Genomic DNA, 17,607 nt, shown 5'->3' on the forward strand with positions numbered 1-17,607 from the left:
TCTATCCATCAATCTTCCTGTCTTTCTTTTCCTCCATATGCTGTACAGACTGTAAAGCCCTTTGAGGCTGATTTGTGATTTGTGACGTTGGGCTATATTAATAAAATTGGCTTGATTTTTAACCCCCCCCCCCTTCTGTGTATCATGGTCTGGACACAGCCCTCGGCTCTGCACACATTCTGTTCCATGTGGCCTCAGCCTCATGTGTTGCCCGTGTTAGGACAGCGCTGAGACAATCAGATCTGTGTTAAATGCGGCCTCACTCTGGGCTCCACACTGATTGGTGTGTCAACACAGGCCGGATTTCAACTGCCTGCTCAAATGTGACTTTGTTTGTTGTGTCATCCATTCAAATCCGCCTAAGATCTCATGAACAGGTGAGAGCAAGCTCATCAGAATTGAGCAGCCAGTGTAAATCCAGCCCGTGTTGACTGACACACCAATCAGAGAACACAGTGAGAATATGTATTTGTTGCAGAAAAAACTGTCCTTCAAAATATGATATTTTATTCAAGTCTTTATTTTCTTCATTTGTTTTAAATGATTCTTTGTTTACTGCTGTATGAACAGGAAAAACAACATTTCCTTTTGTTTTAGCAACATGTCACATGCAGATGAGAGAAATGAATGATTTGATCCAGCAGTTAAAATAAAGAGGCAGCTGGTTTAAGGGAACTCTCTGGAGAATTTGGTTGCTGCTGGTTGGTTGGGGAGGTGGCAGCAAGAGAAGGGGGAGAGTCTCAACCAAATCACTGCAATTAGTAGAGGAAGCACAGGAGACTAGTGCCCCCCAGTGTTTGCTTTATATATGATTACAGTATGTGTGCTGCTGTGAAATGACTGGATTAAAAACTCAGAGTGCAAATTTTATTTTCTGTGGTGTGCACTGATCCAGTGAATTTAGGGTTTAGTTTGTGGTACCAGTATACATGAAATGTCACCTTTAACTGCTGATAAATCATTTATAAATGATTTTTTGGGGGTACTCCGCAGCGTCATTCTCTTTTGGGGGAAAAAAAAAACCCAGGCAGAGTTTCTGGGTGTTTGTACATGACGCAGGAGGTCTACTATTTAGTGCGTGACTAGAGAAGAGGCTGGAATGCCATCTAGAGGTTAAATAGCTAATTGTAGTACGCAGCAGTACGCAGATCCGTTGCCTATAAGTAAAAGTACCTATTGCACAATGTACATACTCCTGCACAATTAAAATTCTGCATCTAAAATCCCACTTAAGTAGAATTATATGAATATTAAACACAAAGTATATTATTGTATAATACTAATGGCATCAGTATGTTGGTTGAGGTAGGACTAGTTTAAGTTTAACTAGATTGGTAAACTACCTTATTCCCAGAACAGGTAGTCCACTGGTTTCCAGCATAAGGGGCAGACCGCCAGATTGCATCACAAGCTAAATCTGAGGGTTTGTTAAATGATTGAGGGAGGTAAGACATTCTGCTCAACATATTTGTAAGAATTTGATGATGATGATGAATCTTTTATTGTCATTATACAAATGTACAATTGCTGCACTTTGCTCTAATCTTTTTTTTTCTTGAGATTTTTTATTGTGTCACCTCGTTGGAAATCAAACAGTTATTGACGGAAAATGTCTTTTTAGTTCAACCGCTAGAAACTCAGATATGTGAAACATGAAAATGGGCCCCAAACAAACAAAGCTTTTTTTATTTTTTAAGGGGATCACAAGTCAAAAATTTTGGGATCCAGTGATACAATTTGAATTTCTGCAAAATCCTAATGTGTAGAGTAACAAGTAGGCCTAGCTATAGCTGTCATATACGTGTAGCGGAGTAAAAACTACAATATTTCCCCCTGAGATGTAATGAAGTAGCATAAAATGGAAATACTCAAAGTCCTTCAAAATGTAAAAGGATACTTTGCCAATTTTCAGCCCGTTTTGTATCAATACAATGTAGGTAGGATGTGTAGCATCTAACTGGTGCCTAGATGTACAGGCTACAGGCTGTACATCCACATTTTCTTATTGCTCGCCAACCATGCTGCCATCACTGACACAAGGTGTTTCGAGCTGGACCAGGAGACTTACCCACCCCCTCTCTCTTTTAAACTTGAACAAAGATCCAATAAAACACTAAAACGAGGCAGTGCTGATTGAATTTAAATCAAGAAAATATTTCTGCACTGCCCATTTCTCACATAAAATGTTTTTAGAAACATATTCTAATGCCCCGTTTAGCTGTAATAGATGAAAAATCGATCAAATAGTAAAACTAAGCAGCACTGATCAAATATAAACCAAGATTCTGTTACTGCCTCTAATGTTTTCAGAGACATGTTTAGCTTACCATTTAGCTGTAATACAATATTGCCCACACTGGCTGCCATTGTTTCACTCAGACCAGCCCACCAGCGGGAGTATTAAAGATTAAAGGTTTTTTTGGGGGGCTTTTATTGCCTTTAATGGACAAGACAGTTTGAGAGTGAAAGGGGGAGAGAGAGAGAGGGCGACATCCAGGAAAGGGCCAAGGCCGGAAACGAACCCGTAGCGGCGGCAAGGATACAACCTCTGTATATGCCCCCCCCAGCGATTTGGTACAGCACAGTGCATTCTGGTAGTTGTAGGTTACCTACCTCTTTAGCAAAAGCAAATGCCACAGTCCTCTTTCTCCGTTTTCTCTGGTCACGTGGCACAAAGTTCAAAAGTATTTGCACCTTTCTACTGCATTAATGGCTCAGTTTTGTGTAAGGACCCTCTTCATATTAGTGAAATACTTCTTTTAATGTACTTAGTTACTTTCACCCACTGGTTATGTATGTGAGACATAATCTCTGTAAATATTACAGTGAATGTTCAGTGTCATTAAATTTGATCAAGGCTAAGCAGTGGAAATTACAATTTACTTGACCTATGTTTTATTTATAGAAAAATCAAATGAATTCATCCTGGACTAGTTTCTTATTCATGGATGAAGTCTTCATTACACCCCTTTCAGTGGTGATTCTCCACGGAGAGGCACTAAGACTGTATTGACCTACATTACTTCATGTATTTTCAGCGTACAGTTTTTCTTTAGCTATTCTTCCTTGCTCTGACTCAGTATCTATAATCCCTTTGTGTAGGTTGGATTGATGGCATACGTACATCATTCATTCCTCAGTCCGTCACGGGCAGGTTGCTGTCAATGTGTAACCAAGATCAGCCAGGGAGTTTACGTGACTCCCATGATTCCACAGAACATCATTGTGCTGCATTTGAACAATAGACGATGAAGTAGTGAGGCTTATCACACACAGCAGGCTAATGATGTATCATTACAGGAAATAGAAATTTAGAACATACCTTTGTTAAAGTGTGTGAAAGCACCAGTATTAACTTGTTCTAAAGACTCGTGGATCCGTATTGCTGAAAAAAAAAAAAGGTAAAGACACGATTTGCTCTGACAAAGTGCTAGCCTGGTTGGTTTAATGACATTTTAAGAACTTCATCTGAATATCCCATTGAGCCTAATGAGGGATACATCCTTCCCCCCGGAGCTAAAGTCCTGTCTCTGTGGGAACCAACTGATAGCAGGTAGACTTTGCCCTGAAGGGGAACAAACACTACAGGAAGAGCAGCAGAGCAGATTCCTGGCCGTCACCGCAGAGGTAAGAAACATTAGAATGGATTAGAGCTGTAATTAATTGATTTATGTGAACAGAGCTAAGTCAAACAGCAATTGATCACTTTGTTGAAGACTTGGAAAACACGAGGGGCTCTTTTGAAAGTGCTTCATTCATCACAACTCGGAGGTGATGTTTAAGCCTTTCGGGCTGTGTACACGAACAGAAACAAAGTCCATTTTGTGTCATTCAAATATTAAGATATATTTAAAGATGTTTTAACTTTGTCCTGTCCATGAAGGGGCTTAGTATGAGGAATTGAGTTACGGACACTGAGGTATCAGATGAGATCAGACTGAGTTCAAAAGTTTATTACTAATTACAGGAAGTGCATTGTTACTGATTAAACCATATAAAGGCAGAATTATAAACGGTGCTGATGTTTCTTTGAAACTGTTATGTGGACTCAGTTTCTTATCTACAGTCAGCGAAGCCTGGTTTTGCTGAAGTTTCATATCATACAGAATCTGTCATTGTGTAACTAATTAGATCTTCATGTCTTTAATGACTAATGCAAAACTAGTGGCCTCAAAGGGAATCTGTTACTCTAATGTCTTCACCATGTATTAAATAGAAACCCTGAGTTTACTGTCTGTCTGTCCTTCTTGATGACAACTAAATTTCCTCTGAGAGCAATTAACTACAACGCTATTTGGCCATTAAATATACATGCAGCTCTATTAAATGGAGGCTTAAGGCCATAATTATGGATGTTAGTCATGGATGGCTCTCGTGTTTGTGTGATGCATCGTTTCGTAATTACCCATTTATTTGTTCCACTCTGACATTGCCCCATTTGCCAATTTAACATCACTGATGAAAGCGCTGACGCTGTTCAAAAGGATGCGTTTGTGGTGTCAGCCATGACCTTAATTTACCTGCACGTTCTTTGTTACTTTAGGGCCTCAGTTGATGAAAAGGTCTGCTTACCTTTGGTTGAATGGACCAGACTAATGGCAGCAGCAATGGTGGTTATGGACTTCGCCCACCTCCATACAACACTCCGGACCACGGGTCCAGCTCTTACACAGGGGTGAGCTATCAGGTTAGTGGCAATATCAAAACAGTTTTGTTAGCCTCACATGAGAAAGGAAAGAGGAAGAGAGCTAAAACCATGATTTTTTTCCCCTGTTTATTGTGAATTCAGTGTCCGACTCTCAGTACAGCATGAGCCAAAATAACACGCTGCCAGCCTTTGATCACAAGCTAATCATAAAACCTTACAACAACATCACTTTTTGCACATTTGTTTACACATGCATGGCTGATTTTCTTTCATTGATACACTATTCACATTATGTTATGTTTTTCATTATTTTAGTTCAAAAGTACAATATTACACAAATGTTGCTTCCAGGAAAACTTCAGTATTTTTTAACCTAGGTCCTGTTTAACCATGTTTTTGTGTCTAAGTGACTAATAGAGATAGTTTTTGCAATTGCTTTGGTATTGAGAGAGACCTCTCCAGCTGCAAGGGCGAAACAAGCTGCAATGTAATCACTGCAGGCAAGTGTGTACCGTCACTTTACGTCCATTTTAAGTTTGTTTTTGTGACTGGCAGGCTCAACTTGTTTTTAGAAGTATCTGACAATGTTACGGAAAAGACACTACAGAGAATTCTCCTATTTTGAAGTCTCGAGTTCAGTGTTTACACCATCTTTATTTTTTGTAACCAGAAGTGACCATATTCAGATGAGAGTTTGGAGTAAGTATCCGTAACTTTAAGCCTTAGTAAAATGTAAATGGGCGAGATTTATACAAATTTACCCCGCGTACAGGTGTCATAATCATTAAAAGTAGCTTTATAGACCAAATTGTTTTTCTTACCAGGCTGTAAATATGTGTACTTCTGCCGTAAAGTTGGACATTTTAGCAAGAGGGATTGATTTAATTCTAGAGCCAGCGTCAAGTGGCCATTTGAGGAATTGCAGTTTTTGGCACTTCAGTGGCTTAATTTCTGAGCCCTGGAGGTTGATTCTTAGGTTTTCATCTTACCCTTTGCTGATTAGATCTGATTAGGAGAAGTCTTATTCTTAAATCTCACTGACTTTTCCACATTGTCGAAATCAGCTAGTTATTCAGACATGACATCTTTTAGACAACACTAAGCTATGCTTTCTGTACTCTAACACAACAAACTTTATCTAGCTTTCCTCTCTCCAACTCTCACTAACGTTCATATCCTTGTTTTACTGTAACAAGTCACTTCTCCCAAGATGTCATAATCAGACTTCTCCTTGAGCGAGACTTGACCACAATAACAAACAGACTGGCGAAAGGTAAGGAAAACATTTCATTTCTTAGTAGGGATCCTCTCCATATTGTTGTCAGACACTTATCGCAGCCTGTCAGTGGCAAAAACAAGATTTTTTATAATGGATGTAAATTGACGGTGCACAATTGCTTGCAGGAATTTCATTACAGCCTGTTTTGCCCCTCCAGCCAGAGCAATTTCTCTCAATACTGTACCAGTTTCAAAAATTGCAATCTCCATTGGTCACTTAGACACAAAAACATGGGAAAATGGGGCCCAGGTTGAAGAATATTAACAATTCCCTCCAACCTACCTATGTTGTTGATGGTTTGGATGACTCAGGTAGGGAAGGGGAATGTTGTGGTGGTCTCTCCTCCTGGCACCTATGATAACATGGTCCATCCTGAGGGAATGGCAGCAGCTGGAGTCAACCAGCAGTATGGTCAAGCTCCACCTGACTACCATCCAGGCTTAGAGGAGAGCAGCTTCAGTGACGGTGCCATACGAAGAGGTGAGAGCTACAAAAAAGGGGAAATGAGCAGAGGGAGAATCAGAAAGCGAGTGAGGCCAGTATGTTTTTTTGTTTGCATGGTCAGAGCTGAAGAGGGATAAACAATGTGTACCCCCTCATTTGCTTTGCAGGGTTTTCTTGAAATTGATTTGAAATTGAAAATTGTTCCCTGATTTCCACTGTACACTGCCTCAGCTCTTCTCCTCCCACGCAACACAAATCTTTCTTTTTTTTTTTTTTTTAATGAGAGAAAACAGAAGCATTGTGCAGCATAAACAACCCTACCTGCCTGGCTGCTTTGCTGTGGCAGATTTTAAATATTGTTGTTGTTTACCCCTCTCCTGTCTGTCTACATTTCCATTTGTCTTGTCTCACTATGTGTCGGTGTCTGTTCTTTCTGAACAGGTTTCATAAGGAAAGTCTACTTGACCTTGATGATTCAGCTTCTGGTAACTGTCGGGATCATCTGTGCTTTTCTTTACTGGTGAGACATTATTACACCAGGGAGTTTCTTCCAAAAAAAAAAAAAGAATCTATGTCAGGCACATATCCATCAATCCACATTTAGTGTAGTCAGTCAGAAGAACAAGCACCCTAGTTGTTCCCTCAAAAAAACATTGAGCATGCAACCCAGTGCAGCTCAAATCACCATAAATTCGTGAGGTGAGATAAGATGGTAGATAATAAAAGGGCATTTCTGCTACATAACATTTTTAGCTTGCAGTAGTTTGAAAGCTTTATGTTTTCTATAATAGATGTGGTCCAGCACTGCTACAGTAATTTCTTTTCATAAATTGTATCCAGCTCCCATGTGCACAATGCTCTGTCCTCTGTTAATATTTAATATAATCATTCTACTGCCTCTATCAAATAAATGGCGCTTCTATTAAACACTCCCCTCTCCCTCTCTGCCTTTCTCTTATGGAATAACAGGGACGCACTCAGAGGATGGACATTGGACAACAACTGGTTCTCCTTCGTCATGATGTAAGCTATCAAAAACATACAGCTGGATTGTGCAGATGCTGCACACTTTCTTGCATTAACCATTTTGACCACCCTGCAAATACCCCATCGGGGGGTTACCTAAATGAAAATGTAGCTCATGGAAATCCACAGAAATGAATCACAAACTCGAGTCACCCGAGTCTGAATCCCGATCAAGGAAACTGCCAGCTACACTGCATTAATAATGCACTCAGTAAATTCACATATTGAACACAGTGTTTTTTTTCTGTTTATAGCCTTTTTATTTGCTATTTACGATACACTCTATATTCTCTGTGAAATAGGGCGACGGTGATGGTGCTCATCGTGGCCTTGTCCTGCTGTGACAACCTCCGTCGCCAAGTCCCCCTCAATTTCATCGCCCTGGGCCTTTTTGTGAGTAGAAGCAGTACCAGCCAGGCATCAAATTAAACCCCGCCACACCTGCTCTATTTCACAGTTTTTTTCTGTCATGTATTTACTTTCTATTTCTCTCTCTCTCTCTCTCAGACTGTTGCAGAGGGCCTGATGCTCGGATCCGTGGCAGCGTGAGTGCTTGTTTCCAAGGATGAATCCCCACCTGATGCTGACTCATTTACACAATAATAACCCTATTTGATCCATATCTGATAGCCTGTTGGATTCCAGCAATGAAGCCATCAAACCTGATAAGATGTTATCATTGCTGGTTTAGCAAATTAAAAAGCACATGGAATCACATTTTCCGGTGGCTTCGGCAGAGGATAAATCACAAATAGCTGAAGACCAATTTTTCCGTACTGGTTGCCTGTGTAAACACGTTACCTTTTCCATCTGTGAGACATTTTGTCTTTAAGCAGCTTGTCACTCTGACAGTAAAGGCATCAGTTGAAGCCTGACTATCAATAATACATTTAAATTATCATATTTATGGGACATTGCCATAACTGAAGCTGTAACTGATAGGAAACGAACACAGGCAATACATTATGCAATACATGTCCAGAGGGGGTCCCTGCCATCACTTTAGTTCAGACACATGATACAGACTGTGAAATCAAAAAATGCCAAATTTCTTATAAGAAAATAATGTTTCCCCTTTAGAACAGAGCAGAATCCTAGTGTTCATGTATTCACTCCGCCTGCTGACTAGTTTGACATGACACTATGGGGTGCCATTCCCACTGCATATCTGTTTGATATTTCCGTCTTCAGGTACTTTGATACAGAGGCAGTTCTATGGGCGGTGGGGGCAACAGCGCTGGTGTCCTTCGCCTTGACTCTGTTTGCTATGCAGTCAAAGGTAAGATCTGTCACACACACTGAGCTCCGTTTGCTGTGCAGCCAAAAGTGAAATTTCATAAACTGCGGCTTTGCTATGCAGTCAGTGGTAAATGTCCATATACTCAGCTGTGTTTCCTGTGCAATCAATGGAAACGTGTGAAGCTGAGCTGTTGGCCAGGTTCTGTCATGCAGTGTTTGGTATATGCAGTCACCAGCAAAGGTTTAAAAACTCTAATGACTTTGCTGTCAAGGCAAAAGTATGATTACTGCTGAGATCAGTGTGTTAGTCAATCAAGTTAATTCCTTATGTCCAGTGTTGGGACAGAGTTAAACCTCTGGGCTGTCCTCATGCTGACCGAGGTTCTGACCATAAATCTTGAGTTCAGAAAATGGCCTGGAGCTTTTTTCTTATTTGCTGAACCCTCATGCCTCTTCCTTTTCTGTCTGTCTCCTTTCACCATGAACTGTCTGATAAAGCAAACTCGCTGTGAGATTAATCTTTAAAAGGGTCCTTTCAGGGACACACTGATGCTTCTTTCAGCCAGGCATATTTTAATATTGAAAAGACAATACAAATAGACTCACATTCCTGATCTCTCACCATTAATCTAATTTAAAAAATTACAGTAATAAGTGAACAACTCTGGTATATCAAAGTGGACCCTTTTGTAGTTTGTCCACAATTTATTTCATTTTTGTGTAAAAGGATTTGAACAGTGTTTTCTCTCAGTGATGTCTCTTATATAAAATAGCTATCTCTTTGCTTATGTAAGTGACATTTAAACGATTCATCATAAGTTGTGATGCTCTGTAAGCAAGAGTCAGTGTGCACAAGTGAGGAGACCTTTTGAGAAACACTTCATTGATAGTTTGTCATGCAGTTTCGATAAATGGCTAATATTCAGAACAAAAGTAATCATACAGGCAGCGGGGCAAAAAATTAGACAAGTGAAATAGATGTGGGCTAAGTAAAAATTGCATTTAGAGTCCCTCTTAATTGCGTGTAAATGCAGTTTGGCATTTCACACATTTTACCACTTACTGCATCTGAAGAGCTGCAGACATTTATTTCAACTGATTAGATTGGATAAAAAGTGGCAAGCAGGTGTCTAATGATTACACTGCGAACAAATCTGTTCTTAACTGCTCTCCACTTGTTAAAAGGAAGGCACATACATTTGGTCTTAATAGCCTGCATATATAAGAGGAAACTGTGATGCGAATTAAAAAAAAAAAAAAGTGGACTCACCCTTGACTCATAAAAGAGTTTGTTTTATATGCTGAGTGAGCGGTCAGTACCACAAACACTTTTTAGCTTTTTTTATGACTTCACGTTCATCTTGCAGGTTCCAGCACCGCTCTGCACTTAACACAATGCACAGAGCTGTTTTTGTCTCTGTCACTGTGATTTAAATGTCACACAGACTGCATTGCATGCTTAGCCCATAGCTCCTCAGGTGATCAGTATTAGTGATTCTCCTGTTGTAAGTGCCATCTTTTTTCTGTCTGTTTGAAAAGGGCATGCAGGCCAAAAGGCCACCTCCCCTCGCCTCCTCTCTGCCTGCGTTGCACCTTGTTGATTAATTATCCAGGATCATTACATCCAGAATCGTTCAGAATTTCCTTGTGTGTTGAGCTGCATTATGTCTTCATCGTTTAGTAATCTGCGGCACCGTTGCAGCACAGCTGCAGTGCAGACGACCTTGAGCGCCCCGACTTTTATGGCAATGATGAGTGTAAATGAGAAATGTTCTGTCTACTGTTTTCCGTTTGAGAGGCTCGTCACATTCACTGTCCCTTCTCTTCTCCCCCCTCTTTTCTGGCACCAGTGGGACTTCACCGGAGCAAATGGGAGCCTGTGGGTGTTTGCTTGGACCCTCCTTTCGTTTGCATTGCTTTGTGCAATTCTCCAATCGCAGGTAGATCAAGAAGCGGCCGTGTTTACACCTGTGTTTGCAGTGAGAACAGGTTTGAAATGAGTTGCAGTCAGAGGCAGACAGTGCATACAGCCTCATCGCTTTTATCCCCAGGATGTTCTGGCCCTGACCTGTGTGCTGAGCAGACTATAAAAAAGAGCGCTTGCACTCTCAAACCTCTCAGGAGCTGTGTTGATATCACTCTGATGCATTTAAATGTACATTGCTGTTTACTGTGTCGGCTGTTAGTGTCTTAGCCTTAAGCAGCGAATTTACAGAAATAAGCATTTCATTGATTTTAAACTGCTATTTTTACACAACAACAAATGAGGTGGAACAGAAAAAATGCACTATTTTCTTAAAGCACATTGTGTGCACCTATTATCAAACCTTTACCGTAATATTTACCATACGGAACAACTGGACTGGAAAAAAGTTACCGAGATAAAAGTTGAGTCTGAATTATTGTCTGCAGCAGGCACATTGTATCATTTTAAAAAGGTAGAAAATAACAACATTTCAGATTTTCTTGTTTTTGTTTTTTTTTTTTTACTACATATTAACCCAATTTGTGGAAGAAATTATCACAAATCAGTATAAAGTCAATACTGGTGCCAAATGCCTTCTGATTTTATGTCTCTGCTTCTTTCTACAGTTTCTTAACATCTTATACGCCTGCCTGGGAACCCTGCTGTTTTCTTTAGTAAGTACTTGCACACTTTCATGACAGAACATGGTTTTCCGCAACACAGGTTGAATTGCAAACAGACTGAAAATGACCTTTTCAAAGTGAAAGAAACCATCATCAAAGATGACTTAATGTCATGTGAGTGTATCCGACGTAAGGTTTGATCCCAGCCTGCCTCTGGTATCTGTCACAGTAGTTAGTGTAAAGAGAGAGACTCTCATGTCCTTGTGCCCTTTAATTTCAATTATGAACCGCTTAACAGCAGTAGGCTTCATTTTCACAGCCACCTCTCTGCATGCCTTTGGCATTAACAGCAAATGTTGTGACCCATCCCGTCAGCTGGTGGAACAAACTGCTACTACACACAGAGCTGAACAGGCTGTCAGCGGCAAGTCACAACTTACTCTCAGCCCTACACGATTATTTACATGGCCTGTTTATCTGCGCCATCCCCTTTTTCAAAGATAAAAAAAGTACTGCCCGTGTTTCCTTTCACACCGACTCTTGTAACCGGCTCACTGTCTCTTTCATCACAGAGGCACACTGTCTTCAGACGTCAGTGTTGGTAGTGCTGAAGCATCTCTGATCTCTTTCTGTCTCTCTGCAGTACTTGGTGTTTGATACCCAGCTTATCCTGGGTGGGAAACACAGGAAGTATGAAGTCTCTCCTGAGGAGTATGTGTTTGCTGCTCTCAACCTCTATTTGGACATTGTCTCTCTGTTCCTCCTCCTGCTGCAGCTCATCGGCCTCTGCCGCTAACACTGACACGCCAGGACAGGCTTCTTTTAAGAAACACTGAATCTCTTTCTGCGCACAATATCAAATCGCCAAGTGCATCATGCTATTTAGGTTCATAATGAATGAAGATTCACAGCCCTCTGTTAGTCCTCCTGACATCTGCTGTCATATTTAAATATGCAGGGATACAGATTTGTTTAGTTGTCATGTGTCATGTTATTATGCACTGAAATATGCTGTGCAAAATGTTTTGTTGATTCAAGACTGCTACATTAGAGATTATGCTGCACAAGCATGTATGTCAGTCTGTAACTTCCAGCTCATAATATTTCTATTCATAAATATAATGCTTAATTTTCTGTAGCAGGAAACTGACATTTCAAAGTGGAACACCACCTAAAGTAAGAATTCCAGTGTGTTATTTCCATGGCCTAGGAAAGTTTGATCAATATTTGTGAACAAGAGCTACTCTCTCTCAAAGCCAGAAACTAGAGAAGTAATGGCAGGTTCATACTGGACACGAGTGAATCTGGCAGAAAAACACACTATATTGTATAGTGTGTCTTTAGTAAGTTGTTGTCCAAATATATTGTAAACGTAAAACGTATCTAATGAAAAGTCAGTTGTGTCACACACAAACATAAACGCACACTTACACACATGCAGACAGAGACAGAGCTCTACATGTGATTCAAAAAGAGCAGAGTAGCAGAATCTTCTGCCGATTTGTGCGGAGAAATGCTCTTCTGTTTAATGGCCGGGCAACTGCTGACAGGCAGCTGTGTGACTATTAACATATCAGGGCGCTTCCACGTCCAGTGTGAACCTGGTGCGAGTCTCAAACTTGTGATGTCATCAAGTGTAAAGTCTAGAGCTGCTTCAAAGACAATGAATGGGAGCCTGATTTTATGGAACCACTATTTTTTTTCTTTTCTATACCCAAATGAGCTTTATTCTATTGTAGTGCTCTCAGTGCTGAAACAGAAAATGCACCCATATACTAACAACATTCCCCCTGGTGATCTCAGTGTCGCTTAGATCACTTTTCACCATTCATCATCTTTGGAGCCCCTCCAGGTTTATACCCCATGAGATCAGAAACTTCAGTTAAAGCACTCGAGTTTTTGGACTGGGAGGAGAGTTGTTTTGTTTTCTTACATTTTTGACTGGCTTAGACCACAGGAAAATATAGGTGTAGTTCCACTTGAAGGCAAAACAATTTAGGTGGTCATTTGCAATAATATTGTAAATCAAAGTAGTTCAGCTGTCCTGTAATCTGTAACATATTTACAGAATGTTTTAACAGTCTTGCTGCTGAGAGGAGTAACTTGTGTCCTGTAGTTTAGGTAAAAGATCCAGTGTGTACAATTCAGTGGCATCTAGAGGTGAGGTTGCAGCGTGTTTATATGTAACTGTGATGGCCACCACGAGCCACAAATAGCCCAACCTCAGGGGGCAGAGTATGGTTTGTTCATTCTGCACTTCTGTAGAACAACATGGCAGACACCATGCAAGAGGACCCACTATGTATGTAAATATAAACAGCTCATTCGCAGATAACAAAAACACAATGACTCTTAGTATCAAGTGATTATAAACTAATGAATGTCATCTACCATTTCTGTCAATAGATGCCCCTTAATCCTACACACTGGACCTGTAAAGATGCTTTGGAAACCAAATTAACTCCATTAAATGCCAGACTCTGTCAGCCTTAGCACTCCAATAAAACAAGGTGGGTGCTGTAATGTTTTTTTCTCTCTGAACTCTTTTTGCTTAAAATGTGGGCATCTCAATAACCAATAAAAAACACAATTTAAAACTCAACACATAGTTTATTGGCATCACACATCAAACATTTTTTTCATATAAAGAGGGAATGTATCAAGTATAGACTATGAAAGTGCAAATAGCATTTCAAGGATTAGTTGCTTTACCATAGAAAATCTCAGTGAGTTACAAAATGTTATATGCCATTTTAAAATAAATCACCTGAACATTAGAGGTGAAATACAAAGGAAGTACAAATTCCATTTAGAGCTGTACCCATTTCATGCACAGCGTACTGTTACACAAAAAAGGGCAACATACTGTATGTTATCTCTTTTGTTCCATTAACCAAGTCCAACAAAGTTAGCTCCACTAACCACATGGCACTCACAGTTTCACAACTTCAAAATGCTATCTTTAAATTTAATGTGGCTTTATACATCTGCTAGAAAAAAAAAGGTAATTTACTTCAGTCAGACATTAGTCTGTACAAAAACATAATTAAGTTTTCAAGGTAAAACACTGATCAGTGTGTCATATTGGTTATTCACAATCCATTTTCTTGAATGGATTTGTTTGATTCCAAATAAATACCTACTATATATTGCAACTTTCCTCCATTTTAGTGTCTTTAGGTAAGATACATGATACACATACAGTAGGTCAAATCATTTTTAAAGTCAATACAGTGATTTTTAGTTTCAGAAAAAACAACTTCAAAATTTAGGGCAAAGAGCCCTTCTGCACAAAAAAAGAGACATAAAACTTTTTAGAATTATTTGGGAGCAAGATTGGAAAGTATGACATTAGCCGTTTCCCATAATACCAAATCATATAAAATCAGTGTTATCCATTAACATAATACTAGTAGAACCAACAAAAAAGCCTCATGCTACAAATATTTTGATGAGAGGATGAAATCAAGTTCTCATGTTTGCACACTTTAAACTTCATGTGAGAGAAATAACTTTAAGGTAACAGGTGTTTGTTTTGTTTACTCTGTAAAAACTGTGTAATTAGCACTCAGAAAAATGTGTGAAAAAAAAATATGAAATAACGGTGATTGACATAAAGGCACTGTATCTCTAACTGTGTAGAGAACCGTTTAAAATACATGGACTCCCAATGTGTTTGAGATGCAATACACATTCATGAATTCTCCATGCATTACCCTGCTGCCCGAGACATCTGTAGAGCTCGAAGAAGGCTTTGCTTATATTACACTTAAATAGAACCCAGAGATTAATTACAGTGACTTGGGCGTGATTAATTAATTCGCCAAAGTCTGAATGAGATTGCCTGATTATCTCTCTCACTGGCCTTTCCTGCGGTATCTAAACAAGACTACTCACTGTCTACTTAGTCAGTCACGCTCCACATTCATCCGCAGCTCTCAAACATTTATTTAAGCGAGCTACAATAGAACTCAGAATATAGTGATCAGAATGACACTGAGCAGCCCCTCTGGGTCCTCAGCATTTGTTTTTTTTGGAGAGCAGAAGACATTTCTCATTGAAAGCGTGTTAAGATTGAAGCTCTAAGATGAATACTCATTGTCAGCTCGATTTTGAATTTTTTTTGAGCAGACCACTGTCTTTCCATTTGAATAATGAGTCTAAGTTTTTGTTTGTGAACATTTCACATACTAAAATACACAACCATGATGGTCTTACACTACAGTTTTACTGTACACAGCAACACTACTGCTTTAAGAAAGTAGCGAGATTTGGAAAACATCACACAGCTGCAACCTCAAATACAAGTATGGCTCAAGGCTTTCACATTTAAAGTTTAGCTGAGTTGTTGAGATTGTAATAAGCAGGCACAATTTGCTTTGAAGAATCCACTTGGTGACTGCAAACTGCTTTTGCTAGTCAGTGTTTGGCACCTGTAAAGTAGGCAGGTTTGGATATGAGCGAGAACCGTCTCCCAGCCTGTAGCCCACAGTCTGAATATTGGAACAAAATATTAATATGCTCATATGTACAGTTGGAAAAAATTCCTTCAGACCTGATTCAGACAAATACAGTAGGCTTTACTCCAGTGGAAAAAAAACCTGCACAATGCTTAAGCCTCTACATCTCTTATCTCTTCTAAAATTGATTTAAAAAAAAAAAAAGCAAGCATTCGTATTTCTATCAGCACAGAATCATTTTAGGAAATATATCCTTCAAGAAAATTAAATGTAATCTCTCCTTTAGTTAGTGCTGTCTTTTCAGGAGGGCTAGCTGTTGGGGGGCTGACAATACAGTAAACACAGGAAATCGTTCTGACTGCAATGGTAGACTTCCCTAAGAGTCTAAATACTTCTTCCCCCTCTTTCCCACCGAGTACAAACTGACACATTCTTCATTCTGTATACATTCCGTTCCACTTAAATTGCAATGGATAGTGGTTTTTGGCCTTTCCAAAACATTTCCTCCCCATCTCAGCCAGTCAGTTCATACCAAGTGCACTTGGTCCTCCCACTCGGAAGAGCTGGTGCTGGGCAGCTGGTCGGACACAGAGTCACATCGCGGAGTGTCAACATGGCAGACCTTTGAGCCTCCCCGTTCCGCATGGTCCACATTTGCATCAAGGGTGGCCATGTAAGGTAGCGGTGTGGCGTCCAGCCCCACCAGGTCTAACTGGGTTGGCCTCTGAGCGACGGCACTCTCCTTCTCCTCCATGTCGCTCAGTCTCTGAGAGCAGAAACCCACATCTGCCATCACTTCCTGAGGTTTCCTGGTTTCGGGAAGGACAGCCCCTCCTTTCTCGTCATCCTCCGTGCACCCTCCTCCGACTGCATGGATTGTGCCGAGGTTTGAGTCAGTGTCAGAGGAGGTTGAGGGGACCAGGGTGATGCCTTGAGGATTCATGTCATGGAACCAAGCCATGATGTTGCCCAGCAAGTTAGCATTTGCTACTAATGCAGAGGACGAGGATGGGTCGTGGCTGCTGCAAGTGGTTGAGTCTATCGTGTCGCTGGAAGAGGAGAAGAGGCCAGTCGATGACTTGCTGCCACCTGAAGCCACTGGTATCGGCATAGACGCCCCATAGGCCCGGTGGTGACTTTCACAGTGCTGCACAGAGGTGGTAGCAGAGTACTGACTGCTGATGTTGATGTTGTCAAGTCTAGCCAGGTTATCTCCCAGCTCCAGCAGTTCGGAGCTGCTCAGAGACGCTCTGGGAGGGACCTCTACATCTGGAGCACTCTGTTCAAGCCTGGAAGGCAGGGAGGTGCCAATAGCACCAAGTGAGGCTTCGTTTGCAAGGACGTCTTGGCTGGACCCAATCCCTGACATCCCAGAGTCCTGGAGTGACAGCTGAATGGCCAGAAGAATGTTAGGGTCATCGTCGTCCAAAGAACCAAGACCCTGCAAGAAAATCCAGCATAGACAGTGTCAGAAATGCAGGCCAAACCAATATCATCCAGTTATAGAACACCAGCTGTTTCACACCTGCAGTTCATGTCCAACCTGCACCATCTATTAACAAGAACAGAACAATAATACCAGGTGGGAGCTATGTTTCTCTGTCATTTTTTATAGCTGCTTTGTAGCTGTTTGCTGCATTTGAGTTTTTTGAAGTTTTACACTTTGCATCGTGGTAAAAGATAAGGCTGGTGATACTGTGTATTTTTGTTAGATAAAATAACAGCGGGTTTGTTTGTAATGTCAGAAAACTTGTACTTCTGGTCAGTCTTCTCTTTGATGAATAATAGATCAAACTCGACGAGCCTCAGTCGTCCTTACTTGCATATGTTTATTACAACATGAATATGATCAGAGAGGCTTTAGGTCCAGCAGGCATGCATCGATAGAGATATACCAAAAACTGAAAGTAAAATTACATCCC

General features: G+C 40.5%; 2 protein-coding genes across 2 annotated transcripts in view; one reads left to right on the forward strand and one right to left on the reverse strand.

Moving 5' to 3' along the window:
• The first annotated feature begins 4,548 nt into the window (after positions 1 to 4,548).
• On the forward strand, positions 4,549 to 13,748 carry LOC121946075 (protein lifeguard 1). The gene is made up of 10 exons (XM_042490495.2): positions 4,549 to 4,687; positions 6,239 to 6,407; positions 6,813 to 6,891; positions 7,341 to 7,394; positions 7,700 to 7,790; positions 7,905 to 7,942; positions 8,589 to 8,676; positions 10,487 to 10,576; positions 11,229 to 11,276; positions 11,869 to 13,748. Exons 1-10 carry the CDS (start codon positions 4,583 to 4,585, stop codon positions 12,019 to 12,021), a joined length of 915 nt encoding a protein of 304 aa, XP_042346429.1. The 5' UTR covers positions 4,549 to 4,582; the 3' UTR covers positions 12,022 to 13,748.
• A 67-nt stretch (positions 13,749 to 13,815) lies between these two features.
• The window catches only part of LOC121945878 (ankyrin repeat and IBR domain-containing protein 1-like), a 76,914-nt gene continuing 73,122 nt past the window's right edge, over positions 13,816 to 17,607 (reverse strand). Inside the window, exon 20 of the mRNA XM_042490241.2 lies at positions 13,816 to 17,126. Within this exon, the coding sequence (XP_042346175.1) occupies positions 16,212 to 17,126 (915 nt within the window). The 3' untranslated portion in view covers positions 13,816 to 16,211. The remainder of the gene's footprint in view (positions 17,127 to 17,607) is intronic.

Source organism: Plectropomus leopardus, chromosome 11, assembly GCF_026936395.1.
Source record: "Plectropomus leopardus strain MGB_pleo_1.0 chromosome 11, ASM2693639v1, whole genome shotgun sequence".
Classification (NCBI taxonomy): Eukaryota; Metazoa; Chordata; class Actinopteri; order Perciformes; family Serranidae; genus Plectropomus; species Plectropomus leopardus.